Below are 22718 nucleotides of genomic sequence, written 5' to 3' on the forward strand. Positions count from 1 at the left end.
AGTTTCCAAAAACGAAAGTGAAACTTTGACTGGCATGCCTCACTTGCGCCCCTCTGTGGCTCATCCAGCTCGGCTCATCACATGCAGACTGAACAGCAGATTCTGCTTATTTATTACATTGAAGTAAGTTTGAATTATTAGCAACAAATAAAATTGTTAACTGCGCATTGAATTCAGTCCAGACTTCTTTGTAGATTACCATTTAGAAACAATCAGCTGGATTTATTTAGCGAGTTGAACTCAGAGAGAGTGCTGCAATTAAAGGTTTAGTTCACTCAAAATATGTTTTTGATGGGTTTTTTTAGGAAGTGTCAAGAACACATTTTGTGCGCAAAAACAAAACAAAAATAACTACTTTTTAAAAAAAAAAAAATCATCTCTTCCCTGTCAGACTCATATACAGTTGACACAGTGAACGCAGTGCAGCGCTTCCGTGTTTACGTCTGAACACCGACTCATTATTGGCTTCCTGCATCAGCATTACACGTGCACATGCTGCTCACATGAACAGGCGTCAGCCGATACTGAGACTGCATTCTGAACCTGGAAGCACTGAAATGAAAATAGCATGGGAGGATGAAAGGGGAGAAACGAATTTGATGCATAAATTTATTTTTGTTTTGTTTTTGATCACAAAAAGTATTCTCGTCGCTTCATATTATTAAGGGTCAGATTTACTGAACAGGGCAAATTAGCATGAGAGCGCAATTCCACAAATGCTCCAATGGGAGTGGCAAGTTTTGCACGTGATCTACTGATGCGCAAATGAAAGAACACTGATGCAGTCAAATCACTTACATAATGACCAACGCAATCTAACGAGCAGTGCAAATTAGCGTTGGATTTCAAATAAGCAGAGCTGATGCTCATCAGGTGCGGGTCGACACAGGCACAACTTGTTACATGTACACACATATAGGCCTATATATATATATATATATATATATATATATATATATATATATATATATATATATATATATATATGTAGGTTTTACACATATGCTTTTTTCAGTATGATTTTAGTACAAATGAGATGCACCATTTTTAAGATACCATAGCAAACAATTGAAATATCGCTTTCACAACACTGTTTTTCTGGACAAACATAACCAGTAGCTAACACAATTTTAAAACACAATCGGGAGAACATTGTGTGCTGTCCATGGTCCTGAAGTGGGAAAATCCAAAGAAATCTGATCATTATTATTTTTTGTACATGTAAAGGATGACATGCCATGACTCTTCTCTGACTGTAAGCCTTTAATAACCCTTAATGGTCCCTTAATTGTACCGACGATTTAGTCCCTTGCAGATTGACCCCTTGACACTTTTACAGAGCGACTGCATAAGGAAATATACATTTTTTAATATAATAAACTATATATCATTTTTTTATTTACTTCTCACCTATGCATTTATGCTGTTTTTTTTTTTTTTTTACTAAACTATGCCATAAATTGGCTTATGAAAAATGTATTTTTAATGAAAAATTCACTTTGATGAACTTAATTAAATATAAATTGTATTTAGACATTGCTCTATGTGTTAGGGATAGAATACTGCCATCTACAGGTTTGTGGAAAAACTTTAGGAATTATAGAAAGAAAGTGCAATGACCACATATATCCAGTAGAGGTCGATAGAGACTCATTTCATTTTCACTTAATTTTTCTTGATGCTTCAACTTCTCCTCACAGCTTTATGATATATTTTGTGAACATGCTTGTTCCATGTTGCCTTTGTGCTCTAGTATTAGTCCTTCATTTATGTATGGAGATTTTTCAGATTTATGCCAGTCTTGATGATTTTATTTGATTTTAATTTCTATAAAAATGGTCTCTGTTGCAGTCACACACATGTGTGTGTTTGTTTGTGTGTGTGTATATGAGATACAAAGTTCGTTATATTTTTTGTTTATGGTCTAGGACCAGACCTTTATTTAAATGTAGAAATATTCAGATTTATGCCAGTTTTGTTGATTTTATTTGCCAATTTCTATAAAAAAAATTCTCTGTTGCAGTCACACACGTGTGTGTGTGTTTGTGTGTGTGTGTGTGTGAGATATAAAGTTCGTTCCACTTTGTGTTTATGGTCTAGGACCAGACCTTTATTTAAATGTCGAACATTTCAGATTTATACTGGATTTATTTTTTTTTATTTTATTTTTTTTTTTTTGACAAATGAAACGAAAAAAAAGTATTTTTTTTTTAATTTTCCCATTCATTTTCAATGTTGGGTCGATCTGACCCCGAGGGACTTTAAAGCTGCTGTCTGCGATTTTTGGCCCTCTAGTGGTTAATAAACAGAACTGCACACGTCTTGCTGAGGAACGATCTAGCTGGACCTACTTTTCTCAGTGTTTGTCTATGGCGAGTCACGCAGTTACTGTGATACTCTGCGGCGGGTCCTACCAGTCCGGTCTGAAATAGTCCCAATATAAACACTTATTATAAGTGTACCATAATGATTCAGGATAAGACAAAAACACGGTTTGGAAAATGGATTCATGTTGTATATTCTCATTATATAATTTTTGTAAATTTTTAACACAAAAAAAAATTGCGGACTGCAGCTTTAACTGTGACTTTTTTTTTTCTTTTTTTTTTACACACCTTTAGAACAACCAAATCAAGCCCAGATTTTTTTGTGCATGTTTAGATAGATTATTTAGGAAAAGTCACAGAGTCTCATGCCCCTGATATGAAGAGAACCCTTTTTAAAAACAAAGGAAACTGTCAGCGAGGGTCAGATTGTCCCCACGGACCATTACGTGAAGTAGGCTAGTGTTTTTATATTTATTTTAATCTTAACCTAAATTAATAGACCAGCTCAAATTTTCAAAAAGTGAACACAAACATCACACATCACAGAGAAAACATCTGTCGTCCATCCCCGGTCTGCATGTGTTCAGGGTTTGGCCCAAAGTCTGCATCTCCATCCCTCGGCTCTTCAACTGTGCACTGCAATTTTGTGAAGCATGCACAACAATTTCACAGACATTTTCTGGGCTGTAGAAAAGTGCTCCTCCAGTTCGGTCTAGGACACGGAAACGGCTTTTCAACAAACTGAATGTGCGCTCTATGACGTTGGGCCTGATTGTGACGCTCCTCTGACTGCGACCTCGGGTTCTGAGATGGCCCTCACTGCAGAACACAAGATCCAAGGGGCGGGGTTGGATCTAGATAAGGTAAGCACGGTCACCTTGAGCATAAGAGAGAGTGAGGCTCTTAATAAAATATTAACACCTAATGTGTTGTAAGAAAAAGAATAGCAAAAACATGTTGGACTTACCTAATAACCAGCCATCACCATACTCTCCATCACTCATTTTCTGGAAAAGTGTGCTATTCCAAAGAATGAATGCATCGTTAACTGACCCTGGGTATTAAGCCACAACGTTAATAATTAGGTTTGTGGAGTCACACACTACCAGGACGTTAATGAAGTGTGTGTGCTTCCTGATGCGGAACACATGCTTTATTTCAGATGGGGGGATCAACTGAACATGTGTTCCATCAATTGCTCCGAGCACATTTGGGAAATCTGACATGGCCTGAGTTTTTTGGAGAGCTTCCTGGTCACTTGGAAATGTTATGTGCTTATGCACTATTTTCAAAAGTGACTTGAGGACCACGGATAACGCAGGTGAAAATGCGGGCTGTGAAATCCCAGCTAAAGAACAATACGTTGAAAAGAGCCAGAGGACAAAAAAACGAAGAGTTGCAAGAAGTTTCGATGCACCAGGTGTTGCGTGACTCTTTGTAGTTGAGGGTTCCAGGTTGTCTTATTTCCTGCAGCAAATTACGATATGTTCTGATAACGTCTTCCTCGGGCATTCCAAAGAAATTAATACGAGTGTAAAATATTTTGTCCCTTCTTTTTGGTTTTAAACTCACTTGTGTTTCTGCTCATCTCTTCTCTTTTTTTCTGGTCTTGTCACTTTTTTTCATTCACTCTTTCAAATGTGGACTATATTAGTAAACTAATGTAGGGAACAGTGAATAAGGGTGTGACACAGTCTCTGAGTGTCGATTTTGAGCACTGTTAAAGGGTTAGTTCACCCAAAAATTAACATTCTGTCATTTATTACTCACCCTCATGCTCTCTCAAGATCCATTAATGTACTAAAAACATATTTAAATCAGTTCATGTGAGTACAGTGGTTCAATATTACTAGAGAGTTATCATGTTTCTCACTTTATAATAGGTTACTATGATCTTCACTTTAGAATTAATTATACATTATGTTAATTATGAACCTGCAAATAGTAATTCTTAGTAGTTCTCTGGGAGGTATGAAAAAAACAGTAGTTACTGATTAGCTAATAGTGAACTACCACCTTCAACTGAGCACTATTACTTACTAGTTCATTAATCAGAGTTTCTTGTTAGTTAATAGTAGTTACTAGAGTGTTAATAATGCATTACTCATTTGTTCCTGTGTAGTTATTTGAAGTGTTACCCAGCATATATTGTCACACAAAATATAGTTTCAGCTTTAAAATTAACAGTTTTGTTGATTTGATTAAAATTTATAATTTTTGTATTTGTTTTCAAATTTAATTTTCATTGCATTATATTATCCACATAAGTAAAATTGAAAAATCAACATGAATCTGGGTTTTCCCACTTCTCCTGCAATGACAGCAGCACTCAAAGTGCTCCAGGAGCTTGTGTAAAACCTGATGATGTTCTCCAGCATGATTTGAGATGATCCAAAGAGCATCTTATGAAGAGTATGATCGATTTATATACATAAAACATACACTGATGCAATTGCAAAATTACACTACTGAATAAAATCCACAAACCAAGAGCAGATAAGACAGCATTAATTCACATCATAATACTTGTTTCATAACAGAAAAGGTCAAGTACAAGCTATATAAAAACATTGTTTGTACTGGAAGTGAGAACATGAGCAGGTGCTGGATGCTGATAAAAAAACTCCCCTTCAATGTATATGTGTATATAAAGCAGGGCTCCACAACACAAGATCTACTCTTTCACATTGAGCTACTCAACTGGTTTGTGTCATAAAAATACACAATTAAACCATGTAACATTTGTAATAATATGCTTCTGCTGAACATTACTGTGGATTTATTTTTAATTCTATGCAGAGTTCCACTGTTCTTTGTGAAATGATGGCGGTCTGGACTGTCTGTCTGTCTCTCTGTCTTCTCGTAGCTTTGAGTGCTTCAGGTAAGATTATTATTCCATGTTTCACATCATAACTGTTATTTTAACATGGATTGTAGCACATCTGGGACTCTGTAATGACTAATCAGAAGTCAGGAATGGAATCATCTAATACAGTATGTGCACCTGAGTTTGTCTCTGAATTATTATGATAATATTAAGACAATAACGTTTATACCATTATTTCACATAAAGTTATTGATTCTTATTAATCGATTTATAATAGTTTGGCAACAAAATTCAACAAAAATATATGCCTGTTAATCTGTAGTATATATTTAGTTTTATTAGTAGTAGTAGTATTAGTTGTAGCACTACTACCACTACTACTAGCAGTTCTGTTTTAAAAATGTAGTATTTCTTTCTTTTTAAGAGGAGACATATCCGGTTGAAAATGAATGTTGTGTCGGAAAGGCTTCTCTTGTCTTCTACTTCTCTTGTCAGTGTGTATGTATAGTACAGTCCAAAAGTCTAGAACCTGTGCATTTCTCCAGCTTAACAAGTGTGAGTAATACCTGATGATCATGTTCTCCAGCAGGCTTTAACCCTTATAGGGTTAAAAAGATCCCAAAATCTTTTTAGACCCCAAACGACATTTGCTAAAATAAAAATAATAATAATAAAAAAAGTTCTCTTTGTCCAAATGACATGAAACTTTGTACAGTGGTTAACACTTTCTATATCTACAAACAAACACACTCAGGTCAGACAACAATTTTGTAACAATTAAAAAAAAAAAAAAAAAAAAAAAAATCAAATGCAATTTTACTCTGTTTATTAATGTTTTTTTACTTCATATTTGTGCAGTTTTTGGAGGATTTATCATATCTTTTAAATTTATATAAATATTTTGTTGAATAGGTTTTCATACAAAAACAGCTTTTTATGTAAAATTCACTAAATAAAAGACCCACATTTCTAACTTTCATTCATGGGGATAACATGGATAATTTGACATGGTTTAGTGCAAGATTTTTGCCCATCTTTTGGAAAATGCAGTTTTAAAAGTAAAAAAATATATATATAATTTTTACCAGTAGATGGCTGCAGAGCTCCTGCTATTTGACTAACTGAAAGACAAAGTTTCACAGTCAGTCATCGCTTAAATAAATAATATCTCATTAATTTTAACTCTGCTTCAGTGTTATTTTAACACTATTTAGAGTGGGGCCATATGTATATGTACTTTACGAAAGTTTGTACTATTTTCTGTTTATTTTGATAAATAAAAGAATTCATTTTTGTTCAATAAATATACTGTAATTAAAATAGGTCTATGTGATATATATATTTTTTTATATTTTTAAAATATAAAAATAGATTTTAAAAATACAGAAATACACAAACAAAATTATTTTAAAAAAGTAAAGATTCTGAAAGCATTGAAGGAGATCCCATAATAGCCTATTTATTATAGATTTACAGAAGTAACAATAAATTTTATTTTATTATGACATGATTAATATATTTTAAAATATGATTGTTTCATTATAAATATGGGTATTATCTCTAAGATGGATACCCAATTTGATATGATATTTGCCATCTGAATCTAGCCATGTTATGTCATGAGATCAAACTACCTCAGAATCAGCTTTGCGTTGCTTCCCGTGATCGTGTCAAGGATCAGACAAATTTGCACATGCATTTTGAAAAGTGGATATTTAGGAAAGTGCTACGGCAAGTTTTTGTGCCATCTAGTGGTTTAGAGGAAAATAAAATCAAGGGCGCCTTTTGCCCCGCAGTGCCTTTAGCCCCGTTGTACACTAATAATAAATAATACAAATAACTGTCATACACAGTTACAATTACAGGGTCAGATTATGGATTAATAAAGACTTGTTTTCACGTCTCCTTACACAATATTATTTTATGACTTCTAAATGCTTTTTACCAAAGTGCATGATTTGTAAACGAATATATTATAGACTTTGCATCAGTTAACCAGCTCCATATGTTTTGCTTTTCTGACATAGTAACAAGCTTGCTCGGTAGCTCAGCTGGTACGGAGTTGTACTTAGGGCAAGGAAGCCTTGGATACAAATCCTGTGAAAGACGAGTAATGGTAAAAGAGCTCAAAGATGAGAGAGCAAAACAAGCAAAAACGGCACGATTACGGAAGCTTTTTATGTCACATTTGCTTTTGTTAACACAGTCGGGTAGGTTTGGGTGTAGTGTTGGTGGTACATTATTTTATAACGTATTGGAGCACTGAACTGCGGTGATACATATAAAACCATCATCATAAAAATGTCATACCATATTCATGTTTATCTGTTCCGGCAAAAAAATGAACACACTTTTAGCGCCACTCAGTGGACATTTCAAATTGAAACTGCAGTGATATGTACGTATTGGTATGTATTTTGCAACTCGCGAAAACGTTCCCACAGGTACGTTTTTCTAATGAGACCAGGCTCAATAAAATCTCTTGAGATGATACAGGCCTTCATGAAATACAAAGACATTGATCATGACCTTCAGTGGCTTCACTGCTTTCTCTTTTGCTTGTTTGGTTTTGTTGGATTAGCAGATTTTTAAACAGTAAATATAGTCCTGGTTGATCATTAACTCCCTGAGGTCTGAAAACGCGCCGGCGCGTTTTGCAGGATTTTTTTCACATTGCAGCAAAACAGACTTAAAATACTCCGTCATTTCTTGTCATAGAGACATAAGTAATATATTAATTGAAACTATAGAATGTCTTCTTTTATTTGTGTACACTCAGAGTAAAAACACAATGTTGTGCTTTTTGTAAAATAAAGAAAACTAACATGATGCGTGATTTCTCCTCTCCCTCTGAACGAAGTCCAATCTTATAGTTCTCAGAAAATGAACTGTAACTTATGAATACTAATGACAAAAAAATGACACTTACGTCTAAAGAAACGTTGAAATGTCAGGTTTTAAATCATGCAAGTCAAATCGAAAACAAACATTCTGTGTTTATGTAATCTGTATGAAAAGAGAGCCATGTCAGAAGTCTGTGATTCAGCTCATTACCCGCTAATGCGGCCACGCCCACGGAGCCAGCACTATTCAGACGCAAATTCAGAGGCAATACATGCATTCATTGTCTCAATCGTGTATTTATTGTCTTGAAAAGTGTTTATTTGGATGTTAAAGCCTTGGTTAGCGATCTCTAGAAGACATGCCGTTAGTTCCTAGTTTCTTTTCTTCTTTATATGAATTTGTGGCCTAAAGTTTTTTGTTTTTTCAATAACCACAGAGAGTGCCCTCCGGCTGCATAAACATTATTCAATAAATATTACTTCAAAAACACAAACATGTACATACATGTTCCTCACATATTATTGTAGCCTAGTTTGTGCTGAATACAGTGTAATGACACTTTTGTCATTTATGTTTATGAACAACTGAAAAAAGCACAAATGTCAGGGCATGTCAAACTTCTCCAAGCCCCAAATCAGCCTCAGACTCCAGAGGGTTAAAAGATGCCCGCATTCTCCACCATATAGCTTTCAGGAAACACAGCTTGACCAAGTCAATAGGCCAGAATGCACAATGAAGACTTCAGTCAAAGGTACATGTGGTGCGTTGCTGACGCCATGACTCTCAGCAGAGATGATCTTCGCAAATCATGCTGCTAGCATGAGTGACAAATAATAAACTTCGTCTAAAATAAAAAGCATAGGCAGAGGAAGAGGACAGCAGTGACTGATACACACCAAGATTAGCAGTCTTTCACTTTAACACAAGATGATGTAGTGGAGCATAAAATCGAAGGAAAATAATGTTGCAATATTTAATGTATAATAATAATTATGCTTTTATTGATTCTGTATTAATAGTCATGCAATATGAAATTGGCAATGTACAATGGTTCAGAAAAATATCATAATGATCAAATAACACTAAAGAGGATGATTAATTTTGTGTGAAAATAAGGCTGTGATTTTTCAATTTTTGGACCTCAGTCCAGTTAGATCTAAGTCAAGTCACCTTTATTTATATAGTACTTTTTACGATGCAGATTGTGTCAAAGCAGCTTTACAGTGATAACTGGTATATAATTTTGGCTGCACAGCAGCTTTTAAAGAAAATGGTGTCAATGCAAGCAGACTAAAGCATTGTTGAATATCAAACGTCAAATGTCCCCAACTAAGCAAGCCAAAGGCGACATCGGCAAGGAACCCAAACTCCAACAGGTGACATCAGGTGGCAAACAAGTGTTAAAATGGAAAGAAAAAAAAAAAAATGGGGAGAAACCAGGCTTAGTCGGGGGACCAGTTACCCTCTGGCGAACAGTGCTTTGTTACGATTCAGGCAGCTATCACAAGTCCGATGGGATCGCAACAGTCAAAGTAATCAAATAGAATCCAGTTCAAAGAAATGACTGAAATCAAAGCTTACTCATTAATATTATTATATTTAAATGTTCAGAAATATCACAGAATGACACAGTTGGGTTTATTCCTCAGCTCTTCAACCTGTTTTTGTAGCTCTTTTATTTCTTCTCCTTTCTCTTTCTTCATGTGTTCATAGAGTTTTTGTAGTATTTCATTTTGTTTTTGTTGTTCTCTTTCTCTGAGATTAAATTCTTCTGCTTGTTTTCTGGCTTCATCTTCATGTTTCTTCTTCATGTCTTTTATTTCTTCTTCATATGCCTGTTTTAATTTCTCTCGTTCTGTCTGTTCTCTTTCTTTCCTCTCCCTCTCTCTTTTTCTTCTCTTGATCTCTTCTTCTCGCTCTTGTTTCAGATCTTCAATCATTTTCTTCCATCTCTTTCTCTCTTCTTCTCGTCTCTCATCATCTTCTCGTTTTCTTCTCTCCCACTCCTGTTTTCTCTCCTCTTCCAGTCGTTCATAATGTCTTTTCATTTCATGTCTCTTTTCCTCATATTCTTTCTCTTTTTCTTCTTTCTCTCTTCTCTGTTTATGTCGCTCCTCCTCTATCTTCTGTCTTTCTTCTTCTCTCTCTCTTTCAAATCTTTTTCTCATTTTCTGCAGTTCTTCTTGTTTTTCTCTCAGTTGTTCCTCGTGTTTCTCTTTTCTCTTTCTTTCTTCTTCCTCTCGTTCTCTCATCTGTCGTTTCTTTTCGTCCTCCCATTCTCTCTGCTGTTGTTTAATTTCCTCTTGAATTTCTTTTCTGTCATTTTCAGCCTCTTTTATTTTTATTTTCCATCTTCTTCTCTCCTCCTCTTCTTCTTCATGCCTCCTTTTCTCCTCAGTTTCTCTCTTAGTTTCTTCCTCTTGATTAATTCGTAATTCTGCTATAATGCGTTCTTGTTCAAATTTCATCTTTTCTAGATCTTGTCTGTATTTCTCTTCTCTCTTTCTATCTTCTTCTTCTCTTTCTTTTTGCTGTTTTTCATACTGTGATCTCTGATTTTCAATCTCTCTCTTAATCTCTTCTATTTTCTGATAATATTCAGCTCTTTGCTGTTTTTCCTCTTCTGATCGTTTCTGGTTTTCAATCTCTCGTTTTTTCTGTTCTGTTTTCTCTTTTTCTTCAAACTCTTGTTTGAGTTTTTCCCCCTTTTCTGTGAATTGATTCTCCATTTTCAGTATTTCCTCCTCTGCTCTTTGTTTTTCTTCCTCAAATCTACTTATCATGTCTTTCACTACTCTGTCATATTTGGCTTTTAATTCATCCTTCTGAGTCTGAATTTCTGTCTCTTTGTCTTTCAGTATTTCCTCCATTCTTCTTTTAATGCTCATCTCTGCCTCCTCAAACATGCTGTTAGTGAAGTATCGACCCTTATTAGTATTTTTCAGCTCTTCTATCATGTTTAGCAATTGAGTCACTTGAGATCTGTCTTGTTTTTCTCTGTTATTGAAAACCAGGAATCTGTTTCCACAATCTCTGATCAGTTTCTTCAGTTCTGCAGAGGTATTTCTCTTCACGTAATCTTCAATAAACTCGTTCTCAAGTTCATCTCCTCTAGTGAACAGAACAATGCTGAACTGAGAAGCTTTCAGTTCAAAGATCTTCTTTATCAGTAGCATAGTATCATTTTCCTCCTTGGTGAATCTTCCCAAACTCAACACAATGACAAACACATGAGGTCCAGGTGACAATAGTGAAACACATTTCATTATTTCTTCCATCACTTGATCATTTGACAGTGTTGTATCAAAGAGACCTGGAGTATCAACAACAGCTACTGATCGACCATCAACTTCACCAACTCCCTTCTTACAAACAGTCGTCACTGAATCTGCGTTTAATTGGCTCTGAAACTCATTTCTTCCCAGAATAGTGTTTCCTGTTGCACTCTTTCCACTTCCTGTCCTACCGAATTAGCACAATCCTCAGACACTCATCATCATCTGGTTCAGCTTCAGCATCTGGAAAATGTTGGTAGAATTCATATAATAACACCATGCAGGTTTAAGTTTAGAGTTTCTAGTCTGTTGTCAAATTATGAACATTAAGTCTTTTTTAGTTGATAATCTGTCCCATTAACCGTAATATGTATGATAATGAATGTACACTAAAATACTAATATAAAATTGCAATGTGTTACTGTTATTTATTGTGAGTTACAGTATCTGTTACTGTATCTATTATTAAATCTAATTGATTTTGTTACCTTTTGTTATTGAAATAAAACTATAAAATGGAGGAACTCATTATTATGAAGATGCACATTATAATAATAAAAAATCACTCACCCTCTGGCTGATTCTTTTGTTCTTTGTTTTCACTCAGTCTTTCTTCTGTTCCATGTCTGAATCGGTTCTCTTGAGCTTCCGTATGCTTCTGAAGTGAATAGGGTTCCGTCTTCATCTTCTTTATGTAATCCAGTAGATCTGGGATCTGTCCTGAGTTTTTAGATTCCTTTAATCCCAACACACTGCATTGACCCCCATAGAATCTGATCAAGCTCTGACTTTCTGTGGATTTGAGAAAATCAAACGCAATTTCTTCAACAGTAAGCTCAGTTGTGAAAAGAACAATAAAATGCTCCCTGGAGTCAAATATTTTTTGGATCTTCTCTATTTCTGCTTTGTCTTCATCAGTATGTGGACCAATAGGAACAACAAGAAGGAAAGCATGAACTCCAGGATCACAGAGAGACACACAGTTGAGAGTCTGACGCATCACTTCCTCCTCTGAGAGCCGATTGAGAGCTGGAAGCTTCACCAGACTGATCAGACATCCATGAATCTTCTCCTCTCTCTTCACACACTCTTCACTGCTTGCTCTTTCATGTAAAGGCTTTAGAATTTTCCCTCGTAAAAGTTTTGACACGGAGTCCTTAAGTGTTGTATCGCTTCCACACAGCACCAGATTTAGACTCTGTTTTCCAGAGAAATTCAGTGACACTGAAAAACATATTAAGGGACATTATACTTAGTTCAAGCTTTGGTACATCATTTGGTATGTCTTAACACCAATCACTTTAAAGCACCATTAAAATATATAGCTAGCTGTGATTTAATTAATAACTTACATTGGCGAATCCATTTTGGAGATTGCTTTCTTGCATCAACTGCAAAATGAATAAATAAATGAAAAGAATGAATGTAAACATTTTACAAAAAAATAATGTTTACACTGCATATTGCCATTCCTACTCCACAAGTGTAACAGTTGGGATCTTTAAGTGACCACTGAGGACCTTTATTAAAAGTGTTCATTTCTTTGAAATGAAAAAGCTCCTACCATTGGTAAAGAAAACACTGAATTTTGTCAAAGTTGATGTAAGATATTAAACCATTCTTCGCTCGACTTAATGTTATTGACTGTAGAACCTGCTTCTAAGGAATTATCATCTATAAAAACTTCTGTTCTGGACTGGAGAAATAAACTGAAAACATGTACAACAAAGACAAATTAGATGAACTACAAACTAACATCCAGGAACAACTCAAGAAATTTTGAGAGGACTTGACCACTTTTAAACTTTGCAAGTCAAACAAGACACAATGGATTACAGAGACAACAAGGTCTACAAATGAATGTGAACCTGGGAAAACATTGTGTTTTACTTCCACGAGGTGAACCTACAAATTCCATTGAATCAAGTTTTTCCACCTCGTCTTCAACATCTTCAATTTCTAAGAGGTCTTTTTTGGGAACACCTTGATGCTTGCAAAGAAGAAAAGCACAATAAGAGGCTCCCAATTAAAAGGTTTTGCCCAAATAGAACATTTTTGGATTATTCTTTGAAAGATGTTTTCAGATATCCTCTGATGTTTACTTATAAGAGATTAAAAAAAAATAAATAAATAAAAATAAATAAATAATAATAATAATAAAAATTTGGCAAATATAATCATTAAATCAGATGTTGAGTATGTGGACAAAAAAACCATACAGGGTTGTTTTCCACGTCATAACTGTATATCATGTATTGCAAAGGTTTTGCATTGCAATGTTTTTTACAAATAAGTTATACTACATCAAATCTTGTATAATGTGTTCCACTAAAAAATACTTACTCCAGTGTCCATGTCCCTTGAGTTTTTTTTTTTTTAAATTGTCTATATATTTATAATTAATAAAAATAAAAAAAAAATCTATATAATTAATTGAAAAATGTTTGTATTTCATCTCCTGCTGCTGAATAAATATGTTTTAGAGTGCAGACTTTTCTTATTTTGTTTTTTTTAAATTGTCTTGCACTTTCTGAACAATTTATATACATGTAATGATTCACAACATTCCTGAACACAGTCAACAAAGTACGAGTAATATTAAGTATTGCTCAGACTGTGCAAACTGCAAAGATTATTTAATCAGCTGGATTACAATTCTACTTGTAATATATCTTATATTGCTGCTCAAATCAAATGGGATTAGACACTGTTTAAACATATATTATCAGATATAATATCATCTATCTCTAACAAAGACAAAACATCCTTGTATTTAACTGAAACTAACGAATTCTGAAAACTTACAAAAATGTCTTCCTTCACTTCTTCTCTTTATTTTTATTTTCATCTTTTTGTGCTTTCCATCATCTTTTTGGTTAGAACTCTTCTTGGTTTCTTTTGCTGAACTGATAGGCTCTTCATCCACTGGTGTTCCTTTCACATCTTCTTGTATCTCACATGTGAGATGGTCTTCCTGGTTTCCCTTAAGTATTTTATCAACCCTCTTGTATATCTCAAAACATAATTCTGGTTTTGTTTCATCAAGCTGCAGATGTTCTCCATCACACTCCTTTATCAACTGATGAACACTTGTATTCTTTACCATAGGACTAATTTGTGAGCCATCGGTCTCTTCATCAGTTGTGATCACTATAGTGCGTTTAATCGCCTCTTTGCTGAATAGTTTCAGCACGTGTTTGACTCTTGTCATGTCCTCCTCAGTGAAGTCATTGTGCTGCAGTACGAGTATAAAGACATGAGGTCCTGGATCAGACAGATTCACACACTCTCTCACTGTCTGTGTGATCTGATGATCTGAGATGTTTGTCTGGAGAAGCCGTGGACTGTTGATGATGGTCACATGTCTGTCCTTCACTGTTCGACTGAACAGCACTTTGTGCTTTAGTAAAGCTGCCAGTTCTTCACTGTCACTCACATCTATTCCCAAGATTAGGTTTCTAACTTTGTGGTTTTCTGAATCATTCTTCCCCAGAAGAACAATCCTCAGATCACACACTGAAACACAAACCAAGATACTGTAAAGAAAAAAACCTAAGAACCTGCACCAACACTACAGTAATCATACTGACAATTTAAACATGTTTGAATGTTCTGGCTGAATATGAAATGAGAAATGGCTTGGATGTAATTCACGTATAAATAAATGATTCCTAACTAGATTCCACAATAAATGTAAAACCTAAACAAACAATTCACTAGATATAATAACAATAAATATAATATGCAGTAATATTTATATAGTATCTATTTGGTAAAATATATAACTTAATCTACTTACTGTTAGGATGATCAAATTTTTTACTTCCCCTTGCTTTGGTTTCTGAAAATAAAATCACCCATAATAAGATATGTTGAGTATAACATTAACGTAAGTGAACTTTTATATGTACAAAACATATCATTAGATATTATTTGATTATAAACAGATAAATGACAGAATGTTCACAGTACTCTCAATATTAGGAACTTCAAATAAGGCATGGGATGTTATAAAGAAACAGATAGATAGATAGATAGATAGATAGATAGATAGATAGATAAGATATATATATAGATAGATAGATAGATAGATAGATAGATAGATAGACAGATAGACAAATATTTTCGGGTCGGGGGAGGGGTAGGGGGATGGCGGGTCAGGATTATTAACTGATTAACTAATTAATTAATTATCTCTCACGTGTTGGCTCTAAGCACCACACCCTGTTAGACTGCTTCAGCTGGTGGGCTAAACCACATGGTGGTGTTTACTGGGTTCACCAATGGGTGAATGAACAACACTGCAGTCTTTGCAGTCATTGTCCAGGGCGGAGGAGTTCCAACGGATGGCGACTGGGCATCTCAGGGACACTTTATATCTTGCCTAGGCCTGCACCCTGGAGAGGTCACTCAGACACTGCTGTTTGCAGTGACAGAAACAACACGGGGGTACGAGATATAATCCCAGCTACGGGCTGCCTCCAATGGAAGGGAGACTATTGCAGTCTCATTGGATAACACTGCTATATAGTACTAAAAGTGGTTCTTTGGCTTGTAATCATAAGGGAACCACTGTGTATAGCACCAAATCTTGGTGCTTCAGCGGTTCTTCAGTGTTTCTTCACCGGTTCTTTGGGATGACAGAGATGCTATATAGCACCACTAGCGCATACAGAACCTTTTAATCCCCTGTATGGTTCTTCAGTGCTTCTTCGGTGGTTCTTTTGGGTGGTTAAGGTGCTATATAGAACCACTGCCAGGTTCTTTACGAGCAAAATAACCACTGTTGGTGCAGTATAGCACCATATTTGTTGAAGAAATAAAATGCGATATGGCACCTCTTATGGGTTCTACATAGAACCATTTGACAAAGGTGCTGTAGAGCACCTTTAAAGATATGGTTCTACATAGCACCAAAAGTGGTTACCCTATGATTACGAGCCAATAAGTGCTAAGATGAAGGTCATGGTAACACACTAGTAATGACTGAAGTTTACAATGACCTCTGTAGTTACTAGAGAGTTATCATGTTTCTTACTTAAGAATCCTGATCCAAATAATTAGTAATTCCTTCTGAAGGATTTGATAATTCTTCAGTCATTACTAGTGGGTCAAAGGTTTTTTCAGAAGTTTTCACCCAGGAATGAAGGGATACTTCCAGAAGTCATCAAGGCTGGCAAAAAGGGTATTCTCCTCAGCCATCTCCATGAACTTCCGTTACAGTGCCCCAGGACGTGCGTGATGCAAATAACCTTTACAAGAATAAAGTGAATCGCAATGATTGTAACAATTATCGAGGGAAATCCCTTCTCAGTATTGTTGGGAAAGCCTTTGCTCTTGTAGTTCTCAACAGGTTGAAACCACTTGCAGAAAGTGTATATCTTGAAGCTCAGTGTGAATTCAGAGTAGGGAGATCAACAACTGACATGATCTTCTCATTAAGGCAAATGCAGGAGAAGTGCCGAGAGCAAAGGCAGTCACTTTACATTACCTTCATTGATCTTACAAAGGTATTTGACTATGTCAGGAATTAACTTTTCATCTTACTTCAAAGGATTGGATGCCCTCCCAAGCTCTTGAGGATGGTTGTATCCTTCCATGAAAACATGCAGGGCACCGTCCAGTATGATGGCACATTTTCTGAGCACTTCCTAATCCGGAGTGACGTGAAACAAGGATGTGTCCTGGCACCAAATTTTTTGGTGTATTTGGCATTTTCTTCTCTCTGCTGGCCATATCCCTAAAAACCTGCTGTATGGGGAACTTGCGCCTGGCTCTAGGCCAGTAGGAAGGCCTAAACTTTGCTACAAAGATGTTTGTAAACAAGACTTAAAGTCATGAAACATCAACCCAGGTGATTTGAAAGACTAGCACTAGGTGGAAGCTTGCCATCAATTAGCCATTGAAATCAGTGAAAATAGAAGAGAACACCAGTGAGAAGTGAGGAGAGACTGGAGACGACAGAGAACAGACCATCCACAGAGCCAGTAATAAGCTTCACTTGCAGCATTTGCAATAGAACATGTCAAGAATTGAACTTTACAGTAACAGCAGGTGCTGTTACTCAACAAATGTCTAGAAACCCATAGGCATGGTTTCCATTGTCTTTTGAGACAGAAGGATGCCAATGATGTAGCCTTTCCATTTCATAAGGCAGGTACAACAGAGAAAGTCTTGGCTTCCTGTTACTCCAAACAAAATTAGAAAGAAGCTTCCTTACTCTTTGAAATAAATTGTGGTAACAACTGAAAAAATATATAATAATTTTGGTAATATGTTCATTTTAATCACATTTATTCTTCCCATTACAGACAGGGACAGCGTCATCCATCTAGTTCTCTCTTCTGACACTTAGATTCATAATTAGAGGAATTGAATTTGAGGGAGCTTATTGTAGCGATTATTTTAACCCTTTCGCACGTAAGTTTAAAATATTCTGGCTGACCCCCCAGCGTGAGTTTTTTAAGGCGACCGTTATTTAGAATGTATCACTTTATGGTTTCCATGGTGACGCGTCATCGCTTGTTACATGACACACCGCAGCACTGTATGAATGATGATCTGCTTTCATTTAAATTTTCCTATTTTATTCAAAATATTCACAAATTTGTTAACTATAGCATGAAATATCTAATATTCTGATTGCCAAATATGTGCAAGTGGATGTGTTTTGCTGTTTAAACACCTTTATATTGATCATGTTAGTTGAGCTGCATGCGCGAAGGGCGCCGCCATGTTAGTTTGCGCCGCACAGAGAATCGGATCTATTGGATTTACAACCCGTGAATTCATCCACTTCTCCCGAAATACATGAAAGTACGTGAGTCGGTGAACTGGGGAAGAATAGAGTAAGCTTTAAAGGTACTTTCACAGTGTGTATCTGATATGAATAAAACGTGTTGTCTAATTATAATGGAAAGGGTTGTTATTTCCGCTTCTATAGACGTCATTGTGTATTTTACAAACACTAAATATATTGTTTTGTTAGTGATCATGTGTATTTAAATGTCTGAAACCTAAAATAATAATAATAATAATCATTATTTGGTTGAAAACACTGCATATATGTAATATATAAAAAGTGCTGCGCGTGTCCGTCTCTGGTTTAGCGCCAGCCAAAGCGTGCACGCACATTTGAATTTGGCAGTTGATCACGTGATGCGCTGAACGTTCTAATCACACCGGTGTGATTCTACGCTCCTGGGACCAGCCAAGACTGATCACACCGGTGTGATCGTACGCGTTAAAGGGTTAAAGAAAGAAATGTGATGGACTTATGTCTACTACAAGTCAGGCGTTCTATTGCCCAATGTTGGAAAAATGTTAGCTGCCCTTCTCTTGGATTATGGCTGAAAAACGTAATATATATATTGGCTCTTAAAAAAAGTTAAAAGTCTGTAATTAGGAAAAAAGATTCTCAATGTTATGATAACTGGGAGGATTTATTTGGACTTTGTTAAAGAAGGAGATATTGAAGAGACTCTGGATGTGTGAAGGTATAGAGCAGTGGTCGCCAACCCGTCGATCTTTATCACTGTTCCAGTAGCTCGCGAAAATAACAGAAATATGAGTACAAAAATACATTACATTTCTCCAGTCTTTGTACTGTATTTTTGTATTCATTTTTATGTTAATGGAGCTACTGGAACAGACAGATAAAGGTAAATAGCCCACATTATGTCTGAGTCTGTAAACGGCCGTTAACAAGAGGCCAGAGGCGCTGAAGACGGACGCGAAGAGGAGAAAATTCTGTAGCAGGCAGAGCAGCTCACTGTTCACAATGCTCGAAATATAGGAAGAAAATATAAATATTGAATTGGGGGTGAGGGATTATGAATTCATCTCGAAAAGGAGATCAGTCTTCAGGAAGATTTCGATGGCAATGGCATTTTATTTTCCTCTTACCTCCGAATAAAGTAGCTCATTATTAGCGCATTTCAGCTTTGTTTACAGCGGTAACCAATGAAACGCTGTATCACTGCTGCTCCATAAGCGCCACCTGCTGTCAGAGAGTGAATCTGCGTCTCATTCAGTCTGCTGTTTTTGTTTCATGCTTTTTTGTGTGTGTAGCATTTATAATTTCACAAAGATTAAGTCAGATCAATCTGTTTTTGCTTTAAATCTTGAAATTAAAAATTATTCTTTGTTTGTTTGGATTGTGATTAAAATCAGTGGTTCCCTCTAATTTGAAATGTATTTTTGTTTATTATATTAATAATAAATATCTGCAACCAGTATCAGAATCGGCCAATTTGCTTGTAAAAATAAATAAATAAATCAGAATCTACACTGACCACGAAAAAAAATACAAAATACAATCTGGGTTGTCTTTTTCTATCAAGTAGATCTTGTCTTTCAAAAAGGTCGAGGTCAGGGATCTTGGGCTTAAAAAGGTTGGTGACCACTGGTATAGAGTATATGTTTATATACTCTTTTATATAATTTGCCTGTATTTATTTTTCCATTTTATTATTATATTTGAATTGTATTTTCTTATTGCCAGGGGTTTATTGTTGGGGCAGGGGGACTTTCTCAAGTCAAGCAAAATTCCAAACCAGCATGCACTGCTTCAGGTCAGATGGTAATCTATCTGCGTGACACCGCACATCAAGCTGAGACACGCCTAATGTCATAACTCCAGCATGCTTATAATGAACAGAAGGCTATAGTGCTTTGGTCATGGTTAATAGATAATAGGATAGATGATAGTTCTCTTTATAGTTATCATTCTTAGTGTGAACTAAGCCCTTCAAAGATCGTGATATCCTTGACGGCATTAAAACACTTAGTTAAGTCAAACATTTTACAAATCAAAGTTTAGTCCAATTTGATGGATGTGATCAAAAGAGCAGGGAAGACGTTCCTTTACAGATCATAATTTTAAAGATTTACCTAGAGGAAGCGTATTTGATCTTTGATGATTGTCTCTGATTGTCTCTTTTTTCTCAGCTGGTTTTGAATCTTCAGAAATCTTTAAATGATGGCCTCCATTTTCCTCCACCATCTTCTCAATGCTCTCCATGAGTGTCTGCACCTCTAATTGGTCTCCATTCTTCTGTAGATGATGATGTGGTTGTCTGCAGGCCTTTTGGAGAGACTCAATGGCTCTGCTGACATTGTCAGAGTCTTCATTGCTCCTATACTCCATCTGCTCCTCATGCATGAAATGACAATCACATACTCAGATGCACCTGCACCAAAAATGCTGTTAATGAGCTTAAGGACACCTCGCTCTAGATCTGTAAATGTTCCAGGCTTGAGGACCAGGAGTAGGGCATGAGGTCCAGGGTAAGCCAAATAAAACAACCTTCTCATGTCGTGTTCCTCAGGAGAGAGAATGAGATCAAGCAGGTCAGGGGTGTTGATCACGACCACACGTCTCTCCAGCACCATCCCATCATGACTCTCAAACAAACTGCAGGGGAGCAGTGACTCTGAGAACACCTTTTGTCTCAGGATTGTGTTTCCACAGGAGGCTTTAACATCTGCGTTTGTCCCCAGCAGCACTATTCTCACCTCCTCTTCTAGCAGAGACACTGAAATTACACAAACAGGTTTTATGTAAGCACATGGTAATGCTGCAGTTTCTAGGGGTGTAACAGTGCACAAAAAATGACAGTTCGGTACATAATCTTTCAGTGGTTTACTGAAAAATCTCTTTCTGTCAGTATTGCTGCTGTAATTGGACATTTGAAGTGATTACATTTTTGGATGCAAATATTAGCAAAATATTGAAGAATGAGGTTTGAATTATTGCACTATCTACTCTGTCTATTTGATGCACATGCATGTACCAGCACTCGTTCAGTGAAGTCTGCGAAGTTAAAGAGACTCGCTTGCTGTCAAGACGATCCTTTATACAAATGGAAATACTAACATTTATTGTAACATTTACAGGTAAGTGTACAACCGTAAGATGCAAGTTGAAAAATGTGGATCAACTGCATTAACAACACACACATCTGACAGTTCCTTACAAAAAATAAGTATACTTCAAATTCATTTTATTTAATATTCTTAAAGAGAGAGTTCACCCCAAAATAAAAGTTTTCTCATCAAGTTTCTTTCCTCTGCTGTAGAAGAAGATATTTTGAAGAACGGGAGGTTGAGTAAATAATGACATAATTTTAATTTTGGGGTGAACTATCCATTTAAGTAACGTGTCAAGTAAGTATAGGTTATGTAGTTAGTATCCTAATATCAATGTACTAGTAGTATACTTTTAAATGTTCTAATACTACTTGGGACTAAATTGTCCCACTTTTTAGTGTATAAAACTAAGCATACTTTAAGTGCAATAGCAAACTTTGAGGACATAACTAGTTTACAACTGTTTTTCATTTATAAGGCAACAGTACTACAAGTGAACTTATAGGTATACTGACAATTTACTAGTTAAATACTTGTAGCACATTTTTAGTTTATAAAAAGTACACTTTGAAGTATACTGTCAGTAAACTATGTAGATATACTATACTATGTGAAAAAAAGTATTAACAGTTCTGTTAATTAATTAACATTAAGAGTAGATGTGTGATTTTCAAAATCTGGCCTAATTGAGAGACACAAACACAGTAATGATTGAAGTTGGTAACATGACTATTGCTTTAAGACTCTTAAAACAAGGATTATGTTTATGCATTGTCAAAGAACCAGTACGACCCAAAGAATGTCTTGTAAAAATATGTTCAGTTTTTAAAATGAGTAACAGCAGTTTCTTTAATATCATGTCTTGAAGTTCTTCTTGTACTACACATATTTTGTTTAAATGCAAATCTCGCTGTGCGGAGATCGACATATATTTCCTCTTCTGTGGCATAATGATAAACTGCCCTGACCTTCTTCTGTTAAAAATAAATACATAAATAAATAAAATCACTGTACATAATGTTTTTTTACAGAAATGTATTACTGCAATATGAACTGTCCATTATTTCAGGCCTCAAGTATGTACTTTCAAAGTACTGCCAGTGGCACAGATCCTCAACAAACCTTCCAGTATTTTGAAAACTTATGAACAGACTCACCAGGTTGTCTGGATAATTCGCTACAGCAGGCCATCTTCACACAATTGTCACTTCTCTACAGAGCAGCACTTCAGACATTAAGAAATAAAATGTTTTTCAGTCGTCTTAGCATTACTGTAAGCGTGATTGCTTGTGTTAAATCAAAGGTTTTGCACTCATAACAGCTCAAACTGGATGTACTTGTTCTTTGGCGTACATTCCATACAACTTCCTGATACTTCCCTTCTCAGTGCAGTGTCACCACTGCCGGTGTCATATCTGAACAGCATGGAAAAATGCAGTGGCTTTAATAGTAATCTTTTCTGGTTAAATAAACTTGATCACACAGCTGAAATGAAACTTAAAAAACACTATTCACATGTAATTCTGACAAAGCAAGCTAGTTTGTGATTTTCCTAAATTCTTAAATTGTGCATGA

At 35.7% G+C, this 22718-nt stretch overlaps 1 protein-coding gene across 1 annotated transcript; it reads right to left on the reverse strand.

The window, feature by feature from the left end:
• Nucleotides 1–9367: 9367 nt before the first annotated feature.
• Nucleotides 9368–22527, reverse strand: LOC125257934 (calponin homology domain-containing protein DDB_G0272472-like). The gene is given in 8 exon segments (XM_048174657.1): nt 9368–11465; nt 11467–11516; nt 11844–12497; nt 12626–12664; nt 14079–14789; nt 15073–15114; nt 20166–20809; nt 22301–22527. Coding segments are annotated over 7 exon segments (3618 nt in total). The 5' UTR covers nt 20437–20809; nt 22301–22527; the 3' UTR covers nt 9368–9614.
• Nucleotides 22528–22718: the final 191 nt, after the last annotated feature.

Source organism: Megalobrama amblycephala, linkage group LG22 (genome assembly GCF_018812025.1).
Source record: "Megalobrama amblycephala isolate DHTTF-2021 linkage group LG22, ASM1881202v1, whole genome shotgun sequence".
Taxonomy (NCBI): domain Eukaryota; kingdom Metazoa; phylum Chordata; class Actinopteri; order Cypriniformes; family Xenocyprididae; genus Megalobrama; species Megalobrama amblycephala.